General features: G+C 43.7%; 1 protein-coding gene across 1 annotated transcript in view; it reads right to left on the reverse strand.

Annotated features, from left to right (window-relative positions):
• LOC126260166 (transmembrane protein 229B-like) overlaps positions 1-21,692 on the reverse strand; it is a 227,188-nt gene that overhangs the window by 23,060 nt on the left and 182,436 nt on the right. The window contains exon 2 of the mRNA XM_049957429.1: positions 18,670-18,807. Within this exon, the coding sequence (XP_049813386.1) occupies positions 18,670-18,799 (130 nt within the window). The 5' untranslated portion in view covers positions 18,800-18,807. The remainder of the gene's footprint in view (positions 1-18,669; positions 18,808-21,692) is intronic.

The raw sequence follows: 21,692 nt of genomic DNA on the forward strand, positions 1-21,692 counted from the left end.
TGTCTGGCTAGATGGTTCCTGTATGTGAGCTGATCATGCTGTCCACTTTCTCTTTTACTAATTTTCCACAGGATAAAACTGTTCATTGCAGCAACATCCACCAGGAAATAAAATATTCTGTGCCACCATTTTACAGAACGTCTGCCAACAGCATACCTTTCTCGTAATTGATCGAACTTATCGACACCACCCATTATTTTATAGTATTCTGCCACAACTTCAGGACAAGAAATCTCTGTACTAGTACCATCCTTGTTTTCCTTTTCACTGTGGCTGTTTCTCATGGATCATGAATTGAGGACAGGAAAGTGACTGGATGGTTATCCATCCATTTTACTGCAGAAATGGCTCCTTTTGTTTCAAAATGGAATTCTCCCCGTTCCAATTTTACGTGTTCCTTCATAAATTTGGGTAAATCAAAAGTATTTACCTTATACTATAGCTTTGAGGAAAAAAATCACAAAACGTCACGCAAACAGCTATACAATGCCTCTGCGCGAAGGTGCAGCAAAAACGGCAGGAACTTCCGATTGGAAGTAGTACCCTATACTGTCCACTAGGTGGTAACACCGTACAGAGGTGGGAACTGTGAATCCCACGTGACTAGGAGCGAGTTCATTGTAGTGGGAAGCATGTTTCCCACGGCTCACGAAAGGGTTAAGTCTATTTGTGCCATTACAAGCAGTCTGTGCCGTATAACACAATCCACCTCAAAAATAGCAAATTTCTTATCTCTTAAGCCGATTTTTGTCATTACAAGCTAGAAGGAAAAAGTTAGGAAAAGCCATACCTATGGCTGAAGGAACAATCGCACGACTTAGTAGTCTTCATCGAGACTCTTGGATTAAGTATAACTCAAAGGTTCCTCTCAGCAGAAGCTGACATCTCAATAGCAACTTACGATGGTAACGAGCAAGGCCACCGACGTATCCTGCCCGCAAGACACTCACATTCGATTGCATTTCCGACAACTGGTTTCGCATCATAACCTGTCACATAAAAATCCCGTCCTATAAATTTAATTTATTTAATTTAATTTATTTAATACCCGTCTGATAATCCTAGAACGAGTTTCTGATTACGTGAAACATGGCGAGCGAATTACAGACTAGATTGGTAAACAGATAAAGGCTGCTTTCTTCATCCATTAATCTCTAACAAAGCTAGAACTTAATCTCATTCTAAGACACAAAATCTTGCTTTATTCTTGACTTTCACAAACATACCAACCTGAAAGATATTGTTTGAACCGTCTTTACTCTCTTTTTCAAATTCAACTCTATAATACTAGTTCCTTTTATCCCATTGTGAGACTAAGACAATTATCGTGCAATAAAATCTCCAATATCTTTTGGAAAAACTTTCGACCTCTTGGACTACGTCCTCCTTTATTCAAATACGTTTGCCTACCAAAATGCGCCCGGCTCGCGCAGTGACTTGACATCTACACCTACATGTATGCTACTTCTATATTCTGCAAACCACTGTGAAGTGTATGGCAAATGGTACATCCTATTACACCAGTTATAGGGGCTTTCTTCGATTCCGTTAACATATAGATCGAGGTAAGAATGGTCTTTTAAATGCTACCATGCGGCTGTAATTAGTCTAATCTTGTCTTCGCGAACCGTGCGGTAGCAGTATGTTCGGGTCTTTCGTATATTCCTAGGTTCGTCACTTAGAGTTGGTCCTAAAAACTTTCTAAGTAGGTTTTCACGGGATAATTTGTTTTTATCTGCAGGCATCTGGCAGTTTAGTTCTTTCAGTATCACCGTAACACTCTCCCGTTGGTCGAACAAACCTGTGACCATTCGTGCTGTCCTTCTTTGATATGGGTTCGACACACTTCAACAATATCCTAGGATGGGTCTCACGAGTGTTTTGTATGCAGTCCCCTCGGGGCCGTCATGGAGAGACTGGAACGAGGAAAAATCTTCATCCCTGTTCGGGACTGATCCAGGACCAATGGCGCTGGAGCGCTCTACTAAATGGCTCAAATGGCTCTGAGCACTATGGGACTTAACATCTGTGGTCATCAGTCCCCTAGAACTTAGAACTACTTAAACCTAACTAACCTAAAGACATCACACACATCCATGCCCGAGGCAGGATTCGAACCTGCGACCGTAGCAGTCGCGCGGTTCCGAACTGAGCGCCTAGAACCGCGAGACCACCGCGGCCGGCAGCGCTCTACTCTCTGGACGAGGCCTGTCCAGGAGGCACACAGGCGAGCACGACCTTTCGCACTGGCCCGCTGCCTGGGTTGTGAGCACTCGCGATAAAACGACATAATTGTACTGATAAGCCAAAACATTATGACCAGCAGCTTAATAGTTTGTCAGTCTTTGGAACAAAATACACCACTGAGTCTCTGTATCGGGAATCCGACAGTTTGTTGGTAGGTTTGCGGAGGTCAGTAGCGTCTGATGTCTACGCCCAGGTCATGTAATTCGGGTAAATAACGGGCCGCTGATTTGCGTAAGTGGTGATGGCACCCGACAGCGACCCAGATGGGTTCCATAGGATTTACATCACGCGAATTTGATCAACGAGACATCAATATGAGTTCACCGTAATGCCCCTCAAGCCACTGTAACACGGTTTAGCTCCGATAGACGGACAATTATACTGCTGAAAGATGACATCGACGTCGGGGAAGACTTCAATCATGTAGGTATGCAGGTGGTTCGCAGCTGTCGGCGCGTCTTCGATTACTACCACAGGTACCATGCAAGCGCAGGAGAATATCTTCCATAGCATAATCCTGCTCGCACCAGCATGCGTCCGCGGTGCACTGCACGTTGCGAGCCACCGTTCACCTCGAATGACGGCGTTTGTGGAGACGACCATCGACCTAGTGTAGCAAAAATGTGATTCGCCCAAAGAGCCGACACTTTTCCGTTGATCGACGGTCGAATCCCGATGGTCTCGTCTCCACTACAATCATAATCGACGATGTCGTTAGGTCAACATGTGAAGTTGGTCTGCCACGGAGCTCCATGTTCAACAATGTACGATGAACGGTGTGCTCCGAAACACTTGTGCCTGTGGCAGAGATGACACAGATCAGCATCTATCCTACTTCACAGAGCAGACAAGCCTCAGAACACTTCTTTTTGTGAAGAGTCGTGGACATCCAACCATTTAGCGCGCAGTGGTAGTTTCATTGTCCTTCTGTCTCTTTCCGTAGATGATCATGACAGTAGCCAAAAGTCCTGTTGTCTCTGCTATACTCCATGTCTTCCATGTAAGAATATTTGCATCTGGGAAAGCTTCAAGGCCACCATAATCACAATGATTGCCCCATACTACAGCAAGTGTAAGCCATGTACTACCTCCAAACACGGCTTGTACATCACATGTAAAGTTCAAGCGGAGTCCTCGAAATACATTTGGACCTCCAATTAATTGTTGTTTATTGAACTGTCCAGCAAGATCAATATCTATCGCCTTCAAAGCACGATAGACAGGAACGCTGCGCCGCTAGCGACGATGGTATCCACGTCGCCTAGGCATTGCTGTGGCACGTTAATACAGGTAAACGTAGCAAGCCAACGCCCAGCGAGACACCCAGAGCAAAGCGTCCGCACTCCTCGACGTTCGCAGAGCGAATGACGCTCCGTGCTGCGGCGCAGCTGCAGCCAGCGGCAGCCCTTATCATGACGTCAACGTCCGCTCTGCGCCAGCGCGCGTTATCAGACGGTTGCGCAAGCGACCGGAAGTGAATTTTCCAGCAACACGCTCCTAGTAATGCTAGGGCCGGCCGAAGTGGCCGTGCGGTTAAAGGCGCTGCAGTCTGGAACCGCAAGACCGCTACGGTCGCAGGTTCGAATCCTGCCTCGGGCATGGATGTTTGTGATGTCCTTAGGTTAGTTAGGTTTAACTAGTTCTAAGTTCTAGGGGACTAATAACCTCAGCAGTTGAGTCCCATAGTGCTCAGAGCCATTTGAGCCATTTTTTGAGTAATGCTAGGGAGCGTGTTCCCCTGGATTTGAATGCGCGCCACGGTTCGAATTGCGCGCCACAGCCCGCTAGCCAATCAGAAGCCGCGCAGCGGCCAGCAGGCATTGCTGTGGCACGCTGTCTATCGTGCTTTGAAGGCGATAGATATTGATCTTGCTGGACAGTTCAATAAACAACAATTAATTGGAGGTCCAAATGTATTTCGAGGACTCCGCTTGAACTTTACATGTGATGTACAAGCCGAGTTTGGAGGTAGTACATGGCTTACACTTGCTGTAGTATGGGGCAATCATTGTGATTATGGTGGCCTTGAAGCTTTCCCAGATGCAAATATTCTTACATGGAAGACATGGAGTATAGCAGAGACAACAGGACTTTTGGCTAAACAGCCGTATGGTACACTTGTTCCAAGTATGCCATTTGTGTTGAGTACTAGAAGGAAGAAGAAATTGAATGCAGATGAATACCTGTTTATCTGGGCTAAAGTTGGTAATGGAAATTGTAAAATAAAGATTAATGGTAACTGTATGTTATATTACAGACGTTCGCAGAGCGAATGACGCTCCGTGTTGCGCAGCTGCAGCCAGCGGCAGCCCTTATCATGACGTCAACGTCCGCTCTGCGCCAGCGCGCGTTATCAGACGGTTGCGCAAGCGACCGGAAGTGAATTTTCCAGCAACACACTCCTAGTAATACTAGGGAGCGTGTTCCCCCGGATTTGTATTAACGTGCCACAGCAATGCCTAGGCGACGTGGATACCATCGTCGCTAGCGGCGCAGCGTTCCTGTCTATCGTGCTTTGAAGGCGATAGATATTGATCTTGCTGGACAGTTCAATAAACAACAATTAATTGGAGGTCCAAATGTATTTCGAGGACTCCGCTTGAACTTTACATGTGATGTACAAGCCGTGTTTGGAGGTAGTACATGGCTTACACTTGCTGTAGTATGGGGCAATCATTGTGATTACGGTGGCCTTGAAGCTTTCCCAGATGCAAATATTCTTACATGGACGGCATGGAGTAATACAGGACTTAGTCGCTGCGCTGGCCGCTGCGCGGCTTCTGATTGGCTAGCAGGCTGTGGCGCGCAATTCGAACCGTGGCGCGCATTCAAATCCGGGGGAACACCAGCTCCACAGTTTTCGAGATACTCGTTCACAGGCTCTGCGCAATGATAACCTGCTCTTTGTCAAAGTCGCTTATCTCAACGGATTTCCCAATTTGCAGCCCATGTATTCGCTCGGGTGATGCCCCGTCCATGTCTGCTCAGCTTATATACTTTTGTTACAACGTGACGTGTCCGCGGTGCCACCAGGCGACATCCAACGTCGTCGTTGGCAATGATCATAATTTTGGCTTATCAGTGCATGTAGAGCAGAGGAAGCGCAAACTGTGGACTGTCTGAAGGGAAATGACCACGTGTAAGGTTCGCTGTAGCCTTATACACAAGCGTATGTACTTACGGCGCAGGCCTGAAGTGGAGAGTATGTTATTTTAAATCAATGACAAGCAGCATTACGGCCGAAGGTCACACACACTGACATTAATTTACAAGCAGGATGCCTAGTTACAGTTAGACGCCCAGCGTCATAGACTTGAATTAAAATTTTCCTCCGCATAAATTTGCACGACATTGTCAATTTGTAGCTACGATTATGTAACTTTCTTCTGCAATGAAGAGGACGAAATCTATCTACATAAGCTCACTGACAGACTTCGTGTTAAAAGCTTACCTTGGAATTAGCAGTGCTTAGAACATGGTAAACACGTTGATGCAAAATAAGTATTGTCTGTTTAAAAGTAGTTGATAGTTGACGTCCGTCACTTGTCGCTACGGTGTTGCCTCATAGGTCGCCGGCTAACACAGAAACGCGGCAAGTCACTGCATAAATACTGTTAAAGTGTAACATTGAGCAATGTTGGAAGTGACCGCCGCAAAATACGTCGGAAATGCGAGATGCTCTGTCGACAAATGATTGTAAGTGACTGATGACTGAAACGTGACAGCAGATGCGTTTTGTAGCCCTGAATTTAAACTCATGTCGTAAACCAACCACAACCTCGTGATGTGTAATGAATCCAAGAACGCGGAGGTTAGCAATATGCAGCAGCACTATAATCACGATCGCTTTGTTCACGATTATAGCTAACCTCTACGACCAAACTCATGACAGAAAAAGTTCAGTTTCAGCGCTAAAAGCAAACCGTAACTGCTTGCCATCATTGGTTGCCTCAAACTACGCGTTACCAACTGATGAGCTGTCCTCGCTGGTACTTGGTTGGAGGCTATAGACGACATAGGCAGATTCCAGGCGAAAACAGAATGACAGGCAGAAAAATAAGAGCAAATAAAAAGGCTAATACGTGATGAAAGTGACCTACAAATAATTAGAAATAAAAAATACATTTAAATCAATTAATGGAATGAAAATGATAATCAAACTATTTTGATTAGATTTTGAAATAAAAAAAATTCGCGACCTTTGGTGGGATTCGATCCTATGACCTTCAACATAACATGTTTCAATACGCTATCCATTGCACTATATTATAATAATGAGTGGGGTGTAAAGCTAGTTCGCATCCTTAGTGTAACACTACACGTGCATACTGAGTAACGCTAAATGAACTAGCACATACTGGCAGTCAGATAATCTGAGGATCTCCTGACTATAAGACACTTACAGTAAGAGTTATGTCACCAAACAGACCAAACGGCCCTTCTCAGGTCCCTCTGACCAGGAAACTCGGACCCGTGGCTCGAATTTGTCACATAAACATAGAAGGCATAAGATATGCTAAGTTCCAGTTTCTATCAAAACTATTAAAAATGACTACATTGACTTGGTTGCTATACAGGAAACTCAATGTGATACAGTGCAACAACTAAATAAAAGGGGCAAAATAACAGGCTATGAACTGTTGGGAGCGACCTATCATAGGTCTTATGTAGCAGCCACATATGTCAAACAAGATATTGAAAACGTTTTCCTAATTTCTACATCCACCAACGAAGACATTCATAACGTTGTCACAAAAATCTGAAGCATTACTGTCTCCAATATTTATAAGCCACCTGCTACACCTTGGCCAGCCCACGTTCTTCTAACTCACCCACATCCTGCTGCATACGTTGGGGATTTCAATAGTCATCATGAACAGTGGAAGTATAAAGACAACGATGCAAATGGAGAAGCACTAGCGAAATGGGCAGAAGACGAATACTTATACCATGTATTCGATGCTAAGGATCGATTTACGTTTAGATCAGCTGCCTGGAGACAGGAATACAACCCTGACCTGTGTTTCGTCTCGTCCAACAACAGAGACCAACCTCCCATGGCCTCGCGTAGAGTTCTGTCCGACTTTCCGCACAGTCAACACCGTCCAATCATAATAGAGGTAGGAACTCAAATTCCCCTAATTACCTCTATTCCTCGCCCACGATGGAATTTTAAAAAAGCCAATTGGACTGGGTTCTCCACAGATCTGGACAAATGTTTTGGATGGATACCACCTACTAGCAAAAATTACCAAAGATTTGTTTGTGCCATGATAAGCACGGCCAAGAATCACATACCAAGAGGGTACCGCAAAGAATACATCCCTGGATGGTCCCAAACCAGCGAAGAACTATACCAGAGTTTCCTTGAATCCGGAGATCAGGAAATAGCGGATGAACTGCTTCACAGCTTGGATGCTGCCAGAACACAAAAGTGGACGGAAACTGTAGAAAGCCTCAATTTCCAAACATCTAGCAGGCAAGCATGGTCACTGCTGAGAAAACTAGGTAGCAGCCCACTAGCACAACGACAAAAAGCAGCTGTAAGACCAAATTCCATAGCTGCACATCTAGTTAACACTTCTAGGACACCAAAGAATAAAACTCATACAATCCAAAATCTTAAAACATGAAGCCACAAACTGAACACTCTCGCCCTTTCTCTAGCGAAGACATAGAAAAAGCTCTGAAAGATGTCAAACCAACAAAGGCACCAGGTTTCGACAACGTTCACCATGAATTCATAATAAACTGTGGAAAGTACACAAAAGTATGGTTGGCTCAATTTTTCACAAACATAATGCAAACTGGCAATATCCCACAAGAACTCAAACGATCTAAGGTAATAGCTATTCTAAAGCCTGGGAAGCCAGCTGACAACCCAAAAAGCTACAGACCAATTGCCCTGCTGTCTGTAATTTACAAATTAGTAGAGAGGCTTATATATAACAGAATTAGCCCAGAATTGTTCAGGGCGATCCCAGTTGAACGGGCAGGCTTTCGGCCAGGAAGAAGTTGTACTGACCAGGTGTTGTCACTCACTACTTACATTGAGGCGGGATTCCAGAGAAAATTGAAAACATCAGTCGCCTTTATTGACCTCTCAGCAGCTTACGACACTGTGTGGAGAGAAGGCATCATGTACAAAATTCTTCGAGTAATTCCTTGCAAATCTATAGCACGCTTAATAGACAGCATGCTCAATGATAGGGTGTTCCAAATAAGTATGGACACTGACTACAACTCCATCAAAAAACTAAAGAATGACTTACCACAAGGATCAGTGCTTGCACCACTGCTGTTTAGCCTCTATATTGCAGACCTGCCGGAAACACAATCAAGAAAGTTCGGGTATGCTGAAGATTGGGCCCTCGCTACAAGATGTAGCACAATTGAAGCATCTGAGGATATCCTAACGAAAGACCTGAAGATAATGGGTGAATATTTCCGTAAGTGAAGACTTCAACCAAATGCTTCCAAAACAGGTTAATTGCTTCCATCTCAACAACAAACTCGCTGGAAAGGAACTCAACATTCGATTTCAAAACACCGTTCTCAGGCATAATAAAACTCCGAAGTACTTGGGCATGACGCTAGACAGAACACTATCTTTTAAAGAGCACCTAAAAAAGACTGCCGAAAAATTAAAGACAAGAAACAACATTATTCAAAAGCTCTGTGGTACTACCTGGGGAGCAACGGCCCCCACTCTCCGCACCTCTGCTTTAGCAATTGTATTCTCGGCTGCCGAATACTGTGCTCCGATTTGGCTAAACAGCCCACATGTAAAAAAGGTGGATGTCCAGTTGCATAACACTCTAAGGATGATTTCTGGAGTAATTAAACCCACTCCAACGCAATGGCTCCCAATATTAAGCCACCTCCCGCCGCCACACCTGCGACGTACTGACGCCCTTGTACGTGAATACAAAAACATCACGGGAAATCGAAGCCTGCCAATCCACCAAGACATTGAGGCTGCAAACACTAATAGGCTTCAATATAGGAACCCGCCAACAAGAACAACAAGGAACTGTGTACAAGAAGGTTTCAGTATCACAAACGCATGGTCTGAAAAATGGAACGCATGGCAAAATCATAACATGCCTTGCATCACACAAAAGCCACCTGGTTTTGACCTACCACGCAAAACGTGGTCCACTCTAAATAGGATTAGAACTCGTCATGGCAGATGTGCTTACTCCCTATATAAATGGGGTAAAATACCATCCCCTCAGTGTGACCGCGGAGAAAGTCAGACCATCAGCCTCATTGCTGAAGAGTGTTCCAGAAGAGCCTTTAATGGGAGCCCCGACGACTTCCTGCTCGCAACTCCAGAGTCGATAGATTATATTAATAGACTTGATGTTTGTTTGTAATCCGTAAACTTTGTTATATTAGTAATGTTGGTTTGCAATTATTAACGTTTGTTATATTAGTGATTTGTCTGTTTGTTTCTTATGTGTCTGTACTGCCATACGATAAATAAAAAATAATAATGAGTCAACTAGTTACATTTTTGATTGCGATTACCCTGTTGCAATGATGAAGTGCAGTAATGTTACTTAAAATCCGTCTTGATTGCAATTTTTTTTTATTATTCATATGACCGGTTTCGGTTCATTCAGAACCATCTTCAGATCTGATATTACAGTTACAGAAGTAACCAGTCCAAATCCAGCAACTTTCACATGCTACGTCACATCTTGATGTGACGTAGCATGTGAAAGTTGTTGGATTTGGGCTGGCGGAAAAATACAGTCATCCGATTTCACACGACTATATGTTCTGCACGAATGAAGGTAGAAGCTTTACAAACGAACCATACGATTTAACAAGTGTCTTTATTTTACACGTGTACACATAAAACCTTGTGGTACTTTATATAATTACGTTTGGGATAAAAGTTTTCGTTTACTTTTCACGCATGTTCAGTGTACCCTCGACTGAATGCACGACAGACGTCCACCGATAGTGAGGCTCGGCCCATGCTCTCCCGAGCATGTCTGGAGGTACTGCAATCGCTGCAGTTGCTATGCCACATCTCAGTTCACCCAAAGTTGTTAGACGAGTAGACAGTGTCTTTCAGAAACCTCCACAAAATTGAAAATAATTTTGAAGAAAAAAGTCAAATATTTTACGAAATGATTTGGGTAAAAGAAGGAAACAGTTGAGAAACATTTGACACGCTTCCTTTGCTGTACGTGATTTCGAGCGTCATTCAAAGGTGCGTCAAATGTTTCTCTAACCTGTTTTGTTTACTACTTCTAGACAAATCATTTCACAAACATTTGATCGTTTTTCTTCGAAATTATATATTATCTTAAAATTTCTTTCAGAAAACGTGAAATATATTTAAATCTACACGGGTATTGTATTACTATTAAGGGTATACACAGCGAGAGAAAGGAGATAAGTTTCAGTTGATGCTGGAATTTAATTTTTGTTTTATTTTTTCAACCTGAAAGAAAGACTCCCGTAAGCTCTACACAAATGTAAATTTTATGCGCAAAAGAGCTAGGTCTTAAAAAGATGAACTTTTTGACACTTTATTTACATAGCTAGCAAGCTGTTCGTGAAATATTTCAGTTTTACCTCAAACCACTCGTTAAGTTTTTCGTAATTACCCCGAATACTTCCAAGTAATTAGTTAATTAATTTTTTTGTAAAGCTAGACCTCACGCTGGTCAGTTTGATACCCTGTTTGTCCATTTCTCACTCTTCGTTTGTCTCTGAAAATCCGGAAAAAATGCATTTCTGGGGAGTCTTGTTTTTACTTTGCTCAAACATTTGGCCAAAAACTTGTTCTGTGAGATAAGGAGGTTGTGGAGTCCAATGATGGGATGTGAGATACGTACGACGCTGCAGTACCGTAGTGTCGACGAAAATCACAGCATACAGTTGTATCTGAATCGCACCTGTCAAACGAGAAGGCAGAATGCCTTTTGTTGCCGTGTTGTCCCATCTGCTTTCGACGCACATTGGGTAAGGAACGAGCGAGTGAGCTAGCTGCACCAGGAGGACCCCTGCCGGCAACAACATGAACCAAAAATTTGGAACTGAGACTACCAAGGGGACCGTACTAATTTACTCTCATCGACTTCGTTCATATTGACAGGGAATGTAAGGCACGACTATGCATACAACACATGTAAACAGACGCAACTCTCAACCGTTTCCGAGGTAACTGAGTCTGAAAATTCTAAGCTTTCTTACACACTTTGTGTGGTGCTCAGTATTCAAGAAGTAAGCAGGTGAGTGAATAAGCGCTTAGTTTTCACAAGTGCAAGGTCTGCGGTTCCAGTCTCCCTGCGGGTACTGTTCTTTCCATTCCCACGTATTTCTAACAAGAGGTTTATTATGATTGTGAAAATTGTCAATAATTCATGATTCATTTATTATTTTCATACCCTTTATCACGTTACCATAACAGCTTCAAACTGCGGCAGACTCACAACAGCTTTGTAAAAGAACTTTCTAATGGACCACCTGAAGCCACACGTCAGAGAAAAAAAATTCTTTTGCTCCTTGACTCATTGGGAGGGCAAACGAATCCAGGTTTGTAAGACGAAACTTTTCAGGATGGCGAGGGTCTGTCAACGTGCAATATCAAAGAAATCCCTCACAAATGCACAGTGTCAATTCAGCCTTGAGACATTTATTTTTACAGGCAGGCGAAGAACCCCATAAAATGACTACAAAATTGTGCGTACGTCATTGTACAGAATAAAGAGATAGCTTCTAGAGAAGACTAAAAAAAATTCAATCAGTCGCACACCATCAGTTGTCTACACTACGAGTGATCTTCCTTGTTTACGTTGTGTAGTGAGTGTTTAAGATGCCTCCGATAATCGTGAGTCCCGCCGACTGTGAAGTACGGGCTGTTATAAGATTTCTTAGTGCTAAGGGCCTAAAAGCCATCGATATTCATCGTGAGATCTGTGCAGTTTACGGAGAAAACATTATGAGTGATGGAATGGTAAGAAAGTGGGTGAGAGCATTTAAAGATGGCCGTACAAATGTGCATGATGAACAACGGAGTGGGCGTCCTTCGGTCGTTAATGAAAGTTTGGTGCAGGAAGTGGCCAATAAGGGGAGAGAAAACAGACGCTTTACGATTTCCTCCTTGCGGGATGACTTTCCTAATGTTTCTCGTACTGTTTTGTATGGCATTGTGACCGATCACTTGAATTACCGAAAACTGTGCGCACGATGGGTACCGAAAATGTTGACGGATGTGCACGAAACCAAACGTTTAGACAGTGCATTGACTTTCCGTGAGCGGTACCACAACGACGGTGATGATTTCTTAAGCCAAATTGTTACGGGCGACGAAACATGGGTGGCCTACGTCACACCAGAATCAAAGCAACAGTCCATGGAAGTTGAGCAAGGGCATCGTTTTGCTGCAAGACAATGCCCGACCGCATTTGGCGAATCAGACCAAAGATCTCATCACATCGTTTCGATGGGAAACTCTAGATCATCCTCCGTACAGCCCCGCTCTTGCTCCCAGTGACTACCATCTGTTCATGCACTTGAAGAAACACCTGGGTGGTCAGCGTCTTCAAGACGATGACGAAGTCAAAACAGTGGTGATGCAGTGGTTAACAAGTCAGGCGGCGGACTTCTATGAGGAGGGTATTCAAAAACTGGTACAACGTTATGACAAGTGCCTCAATATTGATGGAAATTATGTAGAAAAGTAGATTAAGGTACAGGCTTTCACGTAAAAATAAAATTATTGAGATATCTTACCATGTCTTTTTTAATTTCAAAACGGTTATTACTTAAAAAACACGCCTCGTAATATTCGGTTATGTGCTTCGTACAGGTGTACGCACTGAAATTGTATGATGATAGAGAACCTTGTATCACTGTAAACCAAGTTTGTTTTGCAATAGACTTACTGAAAGAATCAATGCACATGCAAAAATTTAGCTTTCATTACATGTGCTTTATACAGCAATAATTATAGTTTTCCTTGTTTCTACGATCAGTATCATCCCATTCGTGCAGTGCTCCGTAAGTTATACATTATACCTCTCACAAATGTGGGTACAATACTGTAAATATAGCGGATGCATTGATTTGACTGAAAGTTCTCGTCGGCATGACTACTTTCTTCATTTCGAGTCTCCTCACAAAGATATTTGTCCCCTTTTTTTCAGCATAAAGATTGTGAAAACAGTAAATGAATCACCAAGTACTGGCAATTTTCACACTCATAATAATCTTTTGTTATAATTACGTGGGGTTGTAAAAAAATAAAAAAAAAAAAACAAAAAAAAACAGTACCAGCAGCGTGATTCGATCCGAAGTCTTCGCTCTTATGAAACTACTGACTTACTCACCCAAGCAGTAGGCTTCTCGACCACTAACAACCATAACAAGTATGTAAGTATGCCTAAAGTATTGAAACTCGATTATCTCGGAAACGGTTGAGAGTTTCATCTTCCTGTTTACATACGTTGAAATCCTAGTTGTGCCTTACACATGCTTTCAATACGAATCGGATCGACGAGGAGTAATCCAGGTGATCTTCAAATAGAAGATTTAATTTTGTGAAATTTGTTGACCGGTTTGGATAGAATTACGTGCAGTGCACTAGCTTGCGATACAGGAAGGTAAGTCAGATCTGGGTGGAATCCTCATGACGGATAAACGACCGTGTCTTGTGCGCTGACGAAACTGAGTGTGGTTTTAAGCGGTTTCTCCCGCTTGTTTAGACAAATGCTGGACTGGTCCCCCAATTTCTGCTTCAGAAAATATGATACACAAAGAGGACAAAGTTAACACATAGGCAGGTGGCGCACACGACTCCCTCCATTAAGTAATTGACTACTGTGTCGACAGCAAGGGTATCTGACTGCAGTCAGTTTCGCCCATACAACTGCCAGATGTTGAGCACAGCGGACGCTGGACGAGACGGAATTAACGCTAAAAAGGAGTCTTTTGAAAGCGGATGACTATTTTTGAAACACCCTGTAAAAAATATACAGTGTACTTCAGCTGCCCCTATCTATGGGTTTGACGCAACCCGCAACACCTTCAAATACCATGTGCGAGATTTTCATATTCTCTCGCTCTCTATGTGCAAACTATTAGTCCTACAGAAAAAAATGAACAGGACCATTTTATATGAAATTTAATGTAGTTAAATTTTGTACTGGGCTACGTTTTTGCTAGTTCTGGAATTATTCAAGAAAAGTGTCCTTAAAACGCGTTTTTCTTTAATAATTCCAAAACCTTGTTTTTCTTGCAAAAACGGTCCTGTTAATTTTTTTTAAGTAGGACTAATAGTTTGCACATAGCAAGCGAGAGAATGTGAAAATCTCACGAATGGTTTTTGAAGGCACTGCGATTGGAATGAAACCCATAAGTAGACCCAGCTGAATCACTCTGTCTATAAATAAATAGTTTACAAGATAGCCCTCCTAAGCTGGTATGTCTGTCTAAGAACATTCTTACACACATTCATTATCCAAGCTAATTCTGCAGTAGGTAAAGCTGTGAGTGGTGCACACAGTCAGGCAACTGGCATACAGAACATCCGTTGTCTAGTTCTAATACAGAGTCTGCTGGCAACTATAGGTTCTATAGACAGCTACAGCCAACTCTTGTATCCGAAGAGAGATTATCGACTAGTTGAACATGTACTTGACTACGTCGAACATTTTTCATGTCTAGGAACAGTCACCAAAGCCTTGAAATTACGTACTGTAACAGGGCTACAAACCACCATCATGGTATTGTGGTGTAACCTTCAGGGAGTGGATACACGACTGGGACATTACGTGTGTCACGCTCTGGCTCCAAGCGTAACTGAATCATTTGTTTATTTGCAATGGTCAGCAATTATTTGCTATTCGGAGAGCACTATACCAGTGTCTTTATGAGCAGGTTATAGTGACTGTTTACCTTCACATTGTCGGGCCTGGTAGTTTAGTGGCAATGAGCATGCCTAAAAGCTAACAGGTCTCTTGATCAAATCTACCGAAATTTGCTGCCAGCCTTTAATCTAGACCTCACTTCTCAACGACGTGAGAAGCTGCCACGAACGACACTTGGTTCGGATTCCACGTTAAACTGTAAATGCCATTTTCGCGGTTGGATAATTGGGGTGGATTAGGGACGCGCAAGTTACCGAATCCGGCCACTGACCAACAGGAAATTATTAGTGTCTTCTCATTATCCTCTTTTTCTCAATTGCGCAAAGCTCCTGCGCAAGACTGCAAAGCGTCGTGTCTTTCTTTAAACCTATGAGGCAGTTGTCCACTGTATTGGGCAGCTGTTAATGTAGCTTGTATGCAACGGAGCCATAAGATACTCTGTAGGTTGGGGGAGGGGGGGGGGAGGGGGGCTAGCCCTGAGGGTTTAGAGTATTTTTAATATTTTGGAAGACAGATGGCGACTTGTACGTAGCCATAAGGAAGTTTTCTTTCTGACCCTGTGAAAAGCCTGCGTAGTACCTACTTTTAAACCAGTTTCTTAAAAGAAATACACCTGGTATCATCTAATCATACTACACTCATGCTCATAAATTAAGGACAATGCTGATACATGGTGAAACAACGCTCTGGTGGGCGGTTTGCGGGTTTAAATCACCTCGGGGTATGACCATGCGGTGCATTTGACCTGCGGTCGTCGCACGGTAGTGCTGGCAGCAGTCCACATACGCAGAGGTGTGTTGGTGCGTGTCAGAGTACAGCGAGTAAGTGTGCAGACGTTTTCAGACGTGCTAACGGTGACTGTGTGTTGAAAATGGCTCGAAGAACACATATTGATGACGTTATGAGGGGTAGAGTACTAGGGCGACTGGAGGTTGGTCAAACACAGCAGGTCGTAGCACGGGCCCTCCGTGTGCCAGAAAGTGTGATCTCAAGATTATGGCAACGATTCTAGCAGACAGCAAACGTGTCCAGGAGCTACAGTACGGGACGTCCACAGTGTACAACACCACAAGAAGACTGATATCTCACCATCAGTGCCCGCAGACGTCCACGGAGTACTGTAGGTAGCCTTTCTCGGGACCTTACCGCAGCCGCTGGAACAATTGTCTCCAGACACACAGTCTACAGACGACAGAACAGACATGGTTTATTCGCCGGGAGACCTGCAAGGTACATTCCACTGACCCCTGGTCACATGAGAGCCCGTAAAGCCTGGTGTCAAGAACACAGTACATGGTCATTGCAACAGTGGTCCCAGGTTATGTTTATGCACGAATCCAGAAGTCGTCTTAGCAGTGATTATCGCCGGGTTTTCATCTGGCCTGAACCAGGAACCAGATACCAACCCCTTAATGTTCTTGAAAGGGACCTATATGAAGGTCGTGGTTTGATGGTGTGGGGTGGGATTATGATTGGTGCACATACACCCCTGCATGTCTTTGACAGAGGAACTGAAACAGGTCAGGTGTATCGGGACGTCATTTTGCACCAGTATGTCCACCTTTTCAGGAGTGCAATGGGTCCCACTTTCCTCCCGATGGATGATAACTCACGGCCCCACCGAGCTGCCATCGTGGAGGAGTTCCTTGAAACAGAAGATATCAGGCGAATGGAGTGGCCTGCCTGTTCTCCAGACCTAAACCCAATCCCAGCGAGCACGTCTGGGATGCTCTCGGTCGACGTATCGCTGCACGTCTTCAAACCCCTACGACACTTCAGGAGCTCCGACAGGCACTGGTGCAAGAATGGGAGGCTATACCCCAGCAGCTGATCGACCACCTGATCCAGAGTATGCCAACCCGTTGTGCGGCCTGTGTACGTGTGCATGGTGATCATATCCCATATTGATGTCGGGGAACACGCGCAGGAAACAGTGGCGTTTTGTAGCACTTGTGTTTCGGGACGGTTTTCTCAACTTATCTCCAATACCGTGGACTTACAGATCTGTGTCGTATGTGGTCCATATGTGCCTATGCTATTAGCGCCAGTTTTGTGTAGTGCCACGTTGTGTAGTACCACATTCTGCAATTATCCTTAATTTATGAGCATGAGTGAAAATTTTTTCCTTTCTGTGAGAGCTACGGGGAGAGGGGTTCTCCACATGGGCGTGGGTGCCCTTGCTTCTTTGCCGTTTTTAATCAGTCCTGAGGATGCAAATGCACGCAAGGAACTGGATCAGTATTGAATAGCCACTGGAATGGACTGCGTGCTTTTGCAGCCTCAGGACTGATCAAAAACGCCAAAGAAGCGACATTAACAACGGTCCACAGTAGTGGACAATTGCACCACAGTTTTAATTTCAGTACTTGAATTGTTATGAGTAAAGTTTAGCAGGGATGGACACTAATCTTGTAGGTGGCACCTCTTCTGGTTGTGGATACACAGGAAGTGAATTGTGTAGAGCATGTCTAGTAAAAAAATATTGGGAGGGGGGGACGGGGGGGGGGAGGAGCTATGAGATTACAGGTAGTGTTGCGAAGATTGACAACTTAGTTTATAAGTACAGAAATGTCAAATATGCACTTCACAAAACACAGAGAAACAGTGTTCTATGACTAAGATATCGATGAATGCCAACTGGGGTCAGTCAACTCATGCAAATAACTGGGTGTAAACAAGCTCTGGGAATATGAAATGGCTAAAATGACTCTGAGCACTGTGGGACTTAACATCTATGGTCATCAGTCCCCTAGAACTTAGAACGACTTAAACCTAACGAACCTAAGGACAGCACACAACACCCAGTCATCACAAGGCAGAGAAAATCCCTGACCCCGCCGGGAATCGAACCCGGGAACCCGGGCGTGGGAAGCGAGAACGCTACCGCACGACCACGAGCTGCGGACTGCAATATGAAATGGAATGAGCACCTAAGCACAACTGCAGATAAAGCCGGTGGCAGACTGGGGTTCATTAATGGTATACTGGGAATACGCAGTCAGTTTACAAAGGAGACTCGTCACAAATAACTCATGCGTCCCGTCTTTGAATACTGCTCAGTGCGTGAGACCTCAACCCAGATGGGACTCTCAGAGGATACTGAACGTATGAACAGAAGGGCAGCACGAGTGGTCACAGGTTTGAATCAAGGGAGAGCATCGCGGAAAGCTGGTAAACGTGAACTGCCAGACGCTTGGAGGTAACCTTCAGCTATCCCAAGAAAAGCCTACGTACAGAGTTTCGAGATGAAACACTGAGTAAAGAACCTAGGCATATACTACACCCCCAAATATCGCTTCCGCGTAAACCTCGAAAACGAGATTAGACTGAGTACAATGTGCACAAAGGGGTTTAATAAATCATTATCCCAAGGCTCCAGACACGACTGGAACGAGAAGACACGGTATCAGGCGATACAGTGGCAAGAACCCTCTTCCATGCACATGACATTGGTTTCCAGTGTACGTAATGTAGACGTAGTTATGGTGAAACCATGAGATAAATGTATTGCCAACATATAGCAAGTTACCTGGAAGTTTCCAGTTAAGTCGTGTGACGTATTCCCAAGCTGCCGTGAAGATTATTTCAGTCAAAAAGCCATGAAGTCCGTAGATGTAGAGTCGCATGCATGGTGAAAGCTGGAGCTGCTGTTGCTGCATGCCGCCCTCTGCAAAAAAGACATTTCCTTTATGTTTCTTAAGGTGTGCTGGGAACAGAGAAGTGTAGCTAGTGCCGTCCTGTGCATTTCACAGTTAACAGTGTCCTCTTCTTCACTTGGTACAAAATGACTCTAAGCACTAGGGGACTTAACATCTGAGGTCATCAGTCCCCTAGACTTAGAACTACTTAAACCTAACTAACCTAAGGACATCACACACATCCACGCCCGAGGCACGATTCGAACCTGCGACCGTAGCAGTAGCGCGACTTGGTACCAAAAAAAAAGAAAAAAAACATATACATAGAAATATCATAATAGAATCTGCACACTAATTTCAGATAATTTCATAGAATTCACACAAGTTAAAGATAAAAAAGCATTGTTAACATTCCACAATCGTAGCTGGAAAATAATAAAAAAGGGAATACAACAGATCACATAATAAGCTTTCATGGCTGGTACTGAGTCACTTAAAACTTCCGGGCTAAAAGGCCGTGGTCGATGTATGAAACTTTCTCATAACGTTTCCTCTACGACTGCACGAGACATCTTCAGAGGTAAAGTGGCGAACTGCAATCAGAAGTCGAGGGAGCGCCGAATACGTAGGCAGTATCTAACATTCTGCGTGGTGTCTGTTGTTCTATATCGTGTCTCCCTACCACTTTCGCGCAACGACGCTCTGAGCGTGTTTTTTAGGGAATTGACTAGTTTGAACCTGGGACCTGTTGCTGGTAAGGAGACGCCAGACCACACATGACATGTAGAGTTCAGAAGAGTTCAGTGAGACTAGCGATGATATAACCAAATACTTAATGATTTCAGCGTCAGCTCTACTGCACTCCCCGTAAAAGAATCTTAATACTAACTAAATTTAGTGGAAGGGGTTCAAGGCTTTCCTATTTTTAGTTAGCTGGTAAAATAACGTCGAAAAAGCAGTTAAGTTTACCATTAGAAGTTTTATTCTACTCACAGAACATTGTTTATAAATTGCACTATTGATAAAAGGAAATGTTTTAATACACGATGATAAAAACCAACTGCGTTCAACAAAAATGTGAACGAATATTCCCTGAGTGGGTTTCCAAGTTCTACAATGGATCGAAGGATGACCTATGCCATACCACATCTATAATCTAGGTTTAAATTAAGTTTCACAAGAAAGAAAACTATCAAAATGGTCTACAGTGACCCTCAATTATCTTTAATTACTTATCTAACTTGTCGTAAATTACAGTGGCTGATGTGGCTTCTCAATAACTATATAACAGAAAAATCATCGCGTTTCAGATTTTTACTTCGAGTGGCAAATGTGAACACCATGAGCTTTAATTGACGATCTACACTAGTATTACGCAAAAAGGGGGTGTAACAGATGAGACTTCTGCAGTTCTGAATGAAGCTTTATGCGCTGTTATGCGGCATCGCGTGCGTTCGTTACCTTGTCGGCGTTCGTCAGGGGGCGGCGGGCAGCACAGCTCCACTCACCTCGCCGTCTCGGAAGCAACTCTCTCCTAACTTCTCCTTACTAAAATTTACCGAAGTTGGTTTAAAAAAACTATCTGGCTATGTTTTCATATGACCAATCAGGGTCTCAATGTTAACCTTAAGCTCCGCCTACAAAAATTCTGTCTATCCAATGAGAAACATTATACTTTTCATGGTGGGGCAATGTTTTTAAAGTTTGCAACGTAACAGAGACGCTAAAAAGTCTCACGCTAAAACTTGCAGCTGGTGTGGTCCTTTTAGTGTTATTGTAAGATCTATACTGTTCTTCTGGAGGGCTCTATCTTTTAACATGGGCTAGGGGGTGGTCCTGACGTAACAGAGACGCGAAAAAGTCTCACGCTAAAACTTGCGGTTGGGGTGGCCCTTTTTGTGTTATCGTAAGATCTATACTGTTCTTCTGGAGGGCTCTATCTTTTAACATGGGCTGGAGGGCGGTCCTGACGTAACAGAGACGCGAAAAAGTCTCACGCTAAAACGTGCGGCTGGGGTGTGGTCCTAGCGGTTAGCTGGCGACGTGGGTGTCCGTCCCTTATCGTAGGGCCTTCCAGCTTAACACGGTTCTGCTCTCGGCTTCTGTTCTCGTTTCTCCCCTCGGAACTGCGTCTGTCTCACGGTGGGAAGGTATGACATGCATTTAGGCATTCTTGTGTTAGTCTGTGGTATTCCATTTGCTCACTCGTTACTCGTATTACTTTGGTTAATTTAATGTCACGATTTATTCGGAGCCATGTGACATACTACTGGATTTGCTTATCATGTCAGGGTTTTCATGGAAGGTGTTGGATTTGCCTGACACCTTACAAGTGTAGAGGGCACCACATTTCGTCACGTGACGTCGGCTACGAGTTTATCTCTGGTAGTAGGTTTTATCTAATTTAATACCTTCCTCTTGAATAACAACGTTGCAACGTAAGAATGACGATCGATTACTTTCCTTCTAGTACCAGCGATAATCTCGTACCCAGTATCACGTGATGATCTATGGTGCCCTCTACACTGCCCATATAGTCGGCGCTACCTCGAGTTCTGGTTGCAGTTCGCCTCTTTACCTCTGAAGGTGTCTCCCGCAGTCGGAGAGGAAACGCTAGGATAAAGTATTACACATCGACCACGGCCTATTAGCCTGGAAGTTTTATGTGATGATAATACAACAGAGTTTGTGGATTATACATCAGGAGAAAATCCGCAGTCAATGGTGGACTATTCGCGATCATGTAACATGGCGAAAGAACAGTGGCCATTAAAAGATCATAACCTACAGGAACCATAGACTTTTTGTCCCACTAACATTAAACTTTGATTACTACGAAGGATGGTCTGTGACTATCACCTTCAAGAAATAATGTTACTTGATTAAATTTTTGTCTGTCTGTAGGATTTGTCGG

This window comes from Schistocerca nitens, chromosome 5, assembly GCF_023898315.1.
Source record: "Schistocerca nitens isolate TAMUIC-IGC-003100 chromosome 5, iqSchNite1.1, whole genome shotgun sequence".
Lineage (NCBI taxonomy): Eukaryota > Metazoa > Arthropoda > Insecta > Orthoptera > Acrididae > Schistocerca > Schistocerca nitens.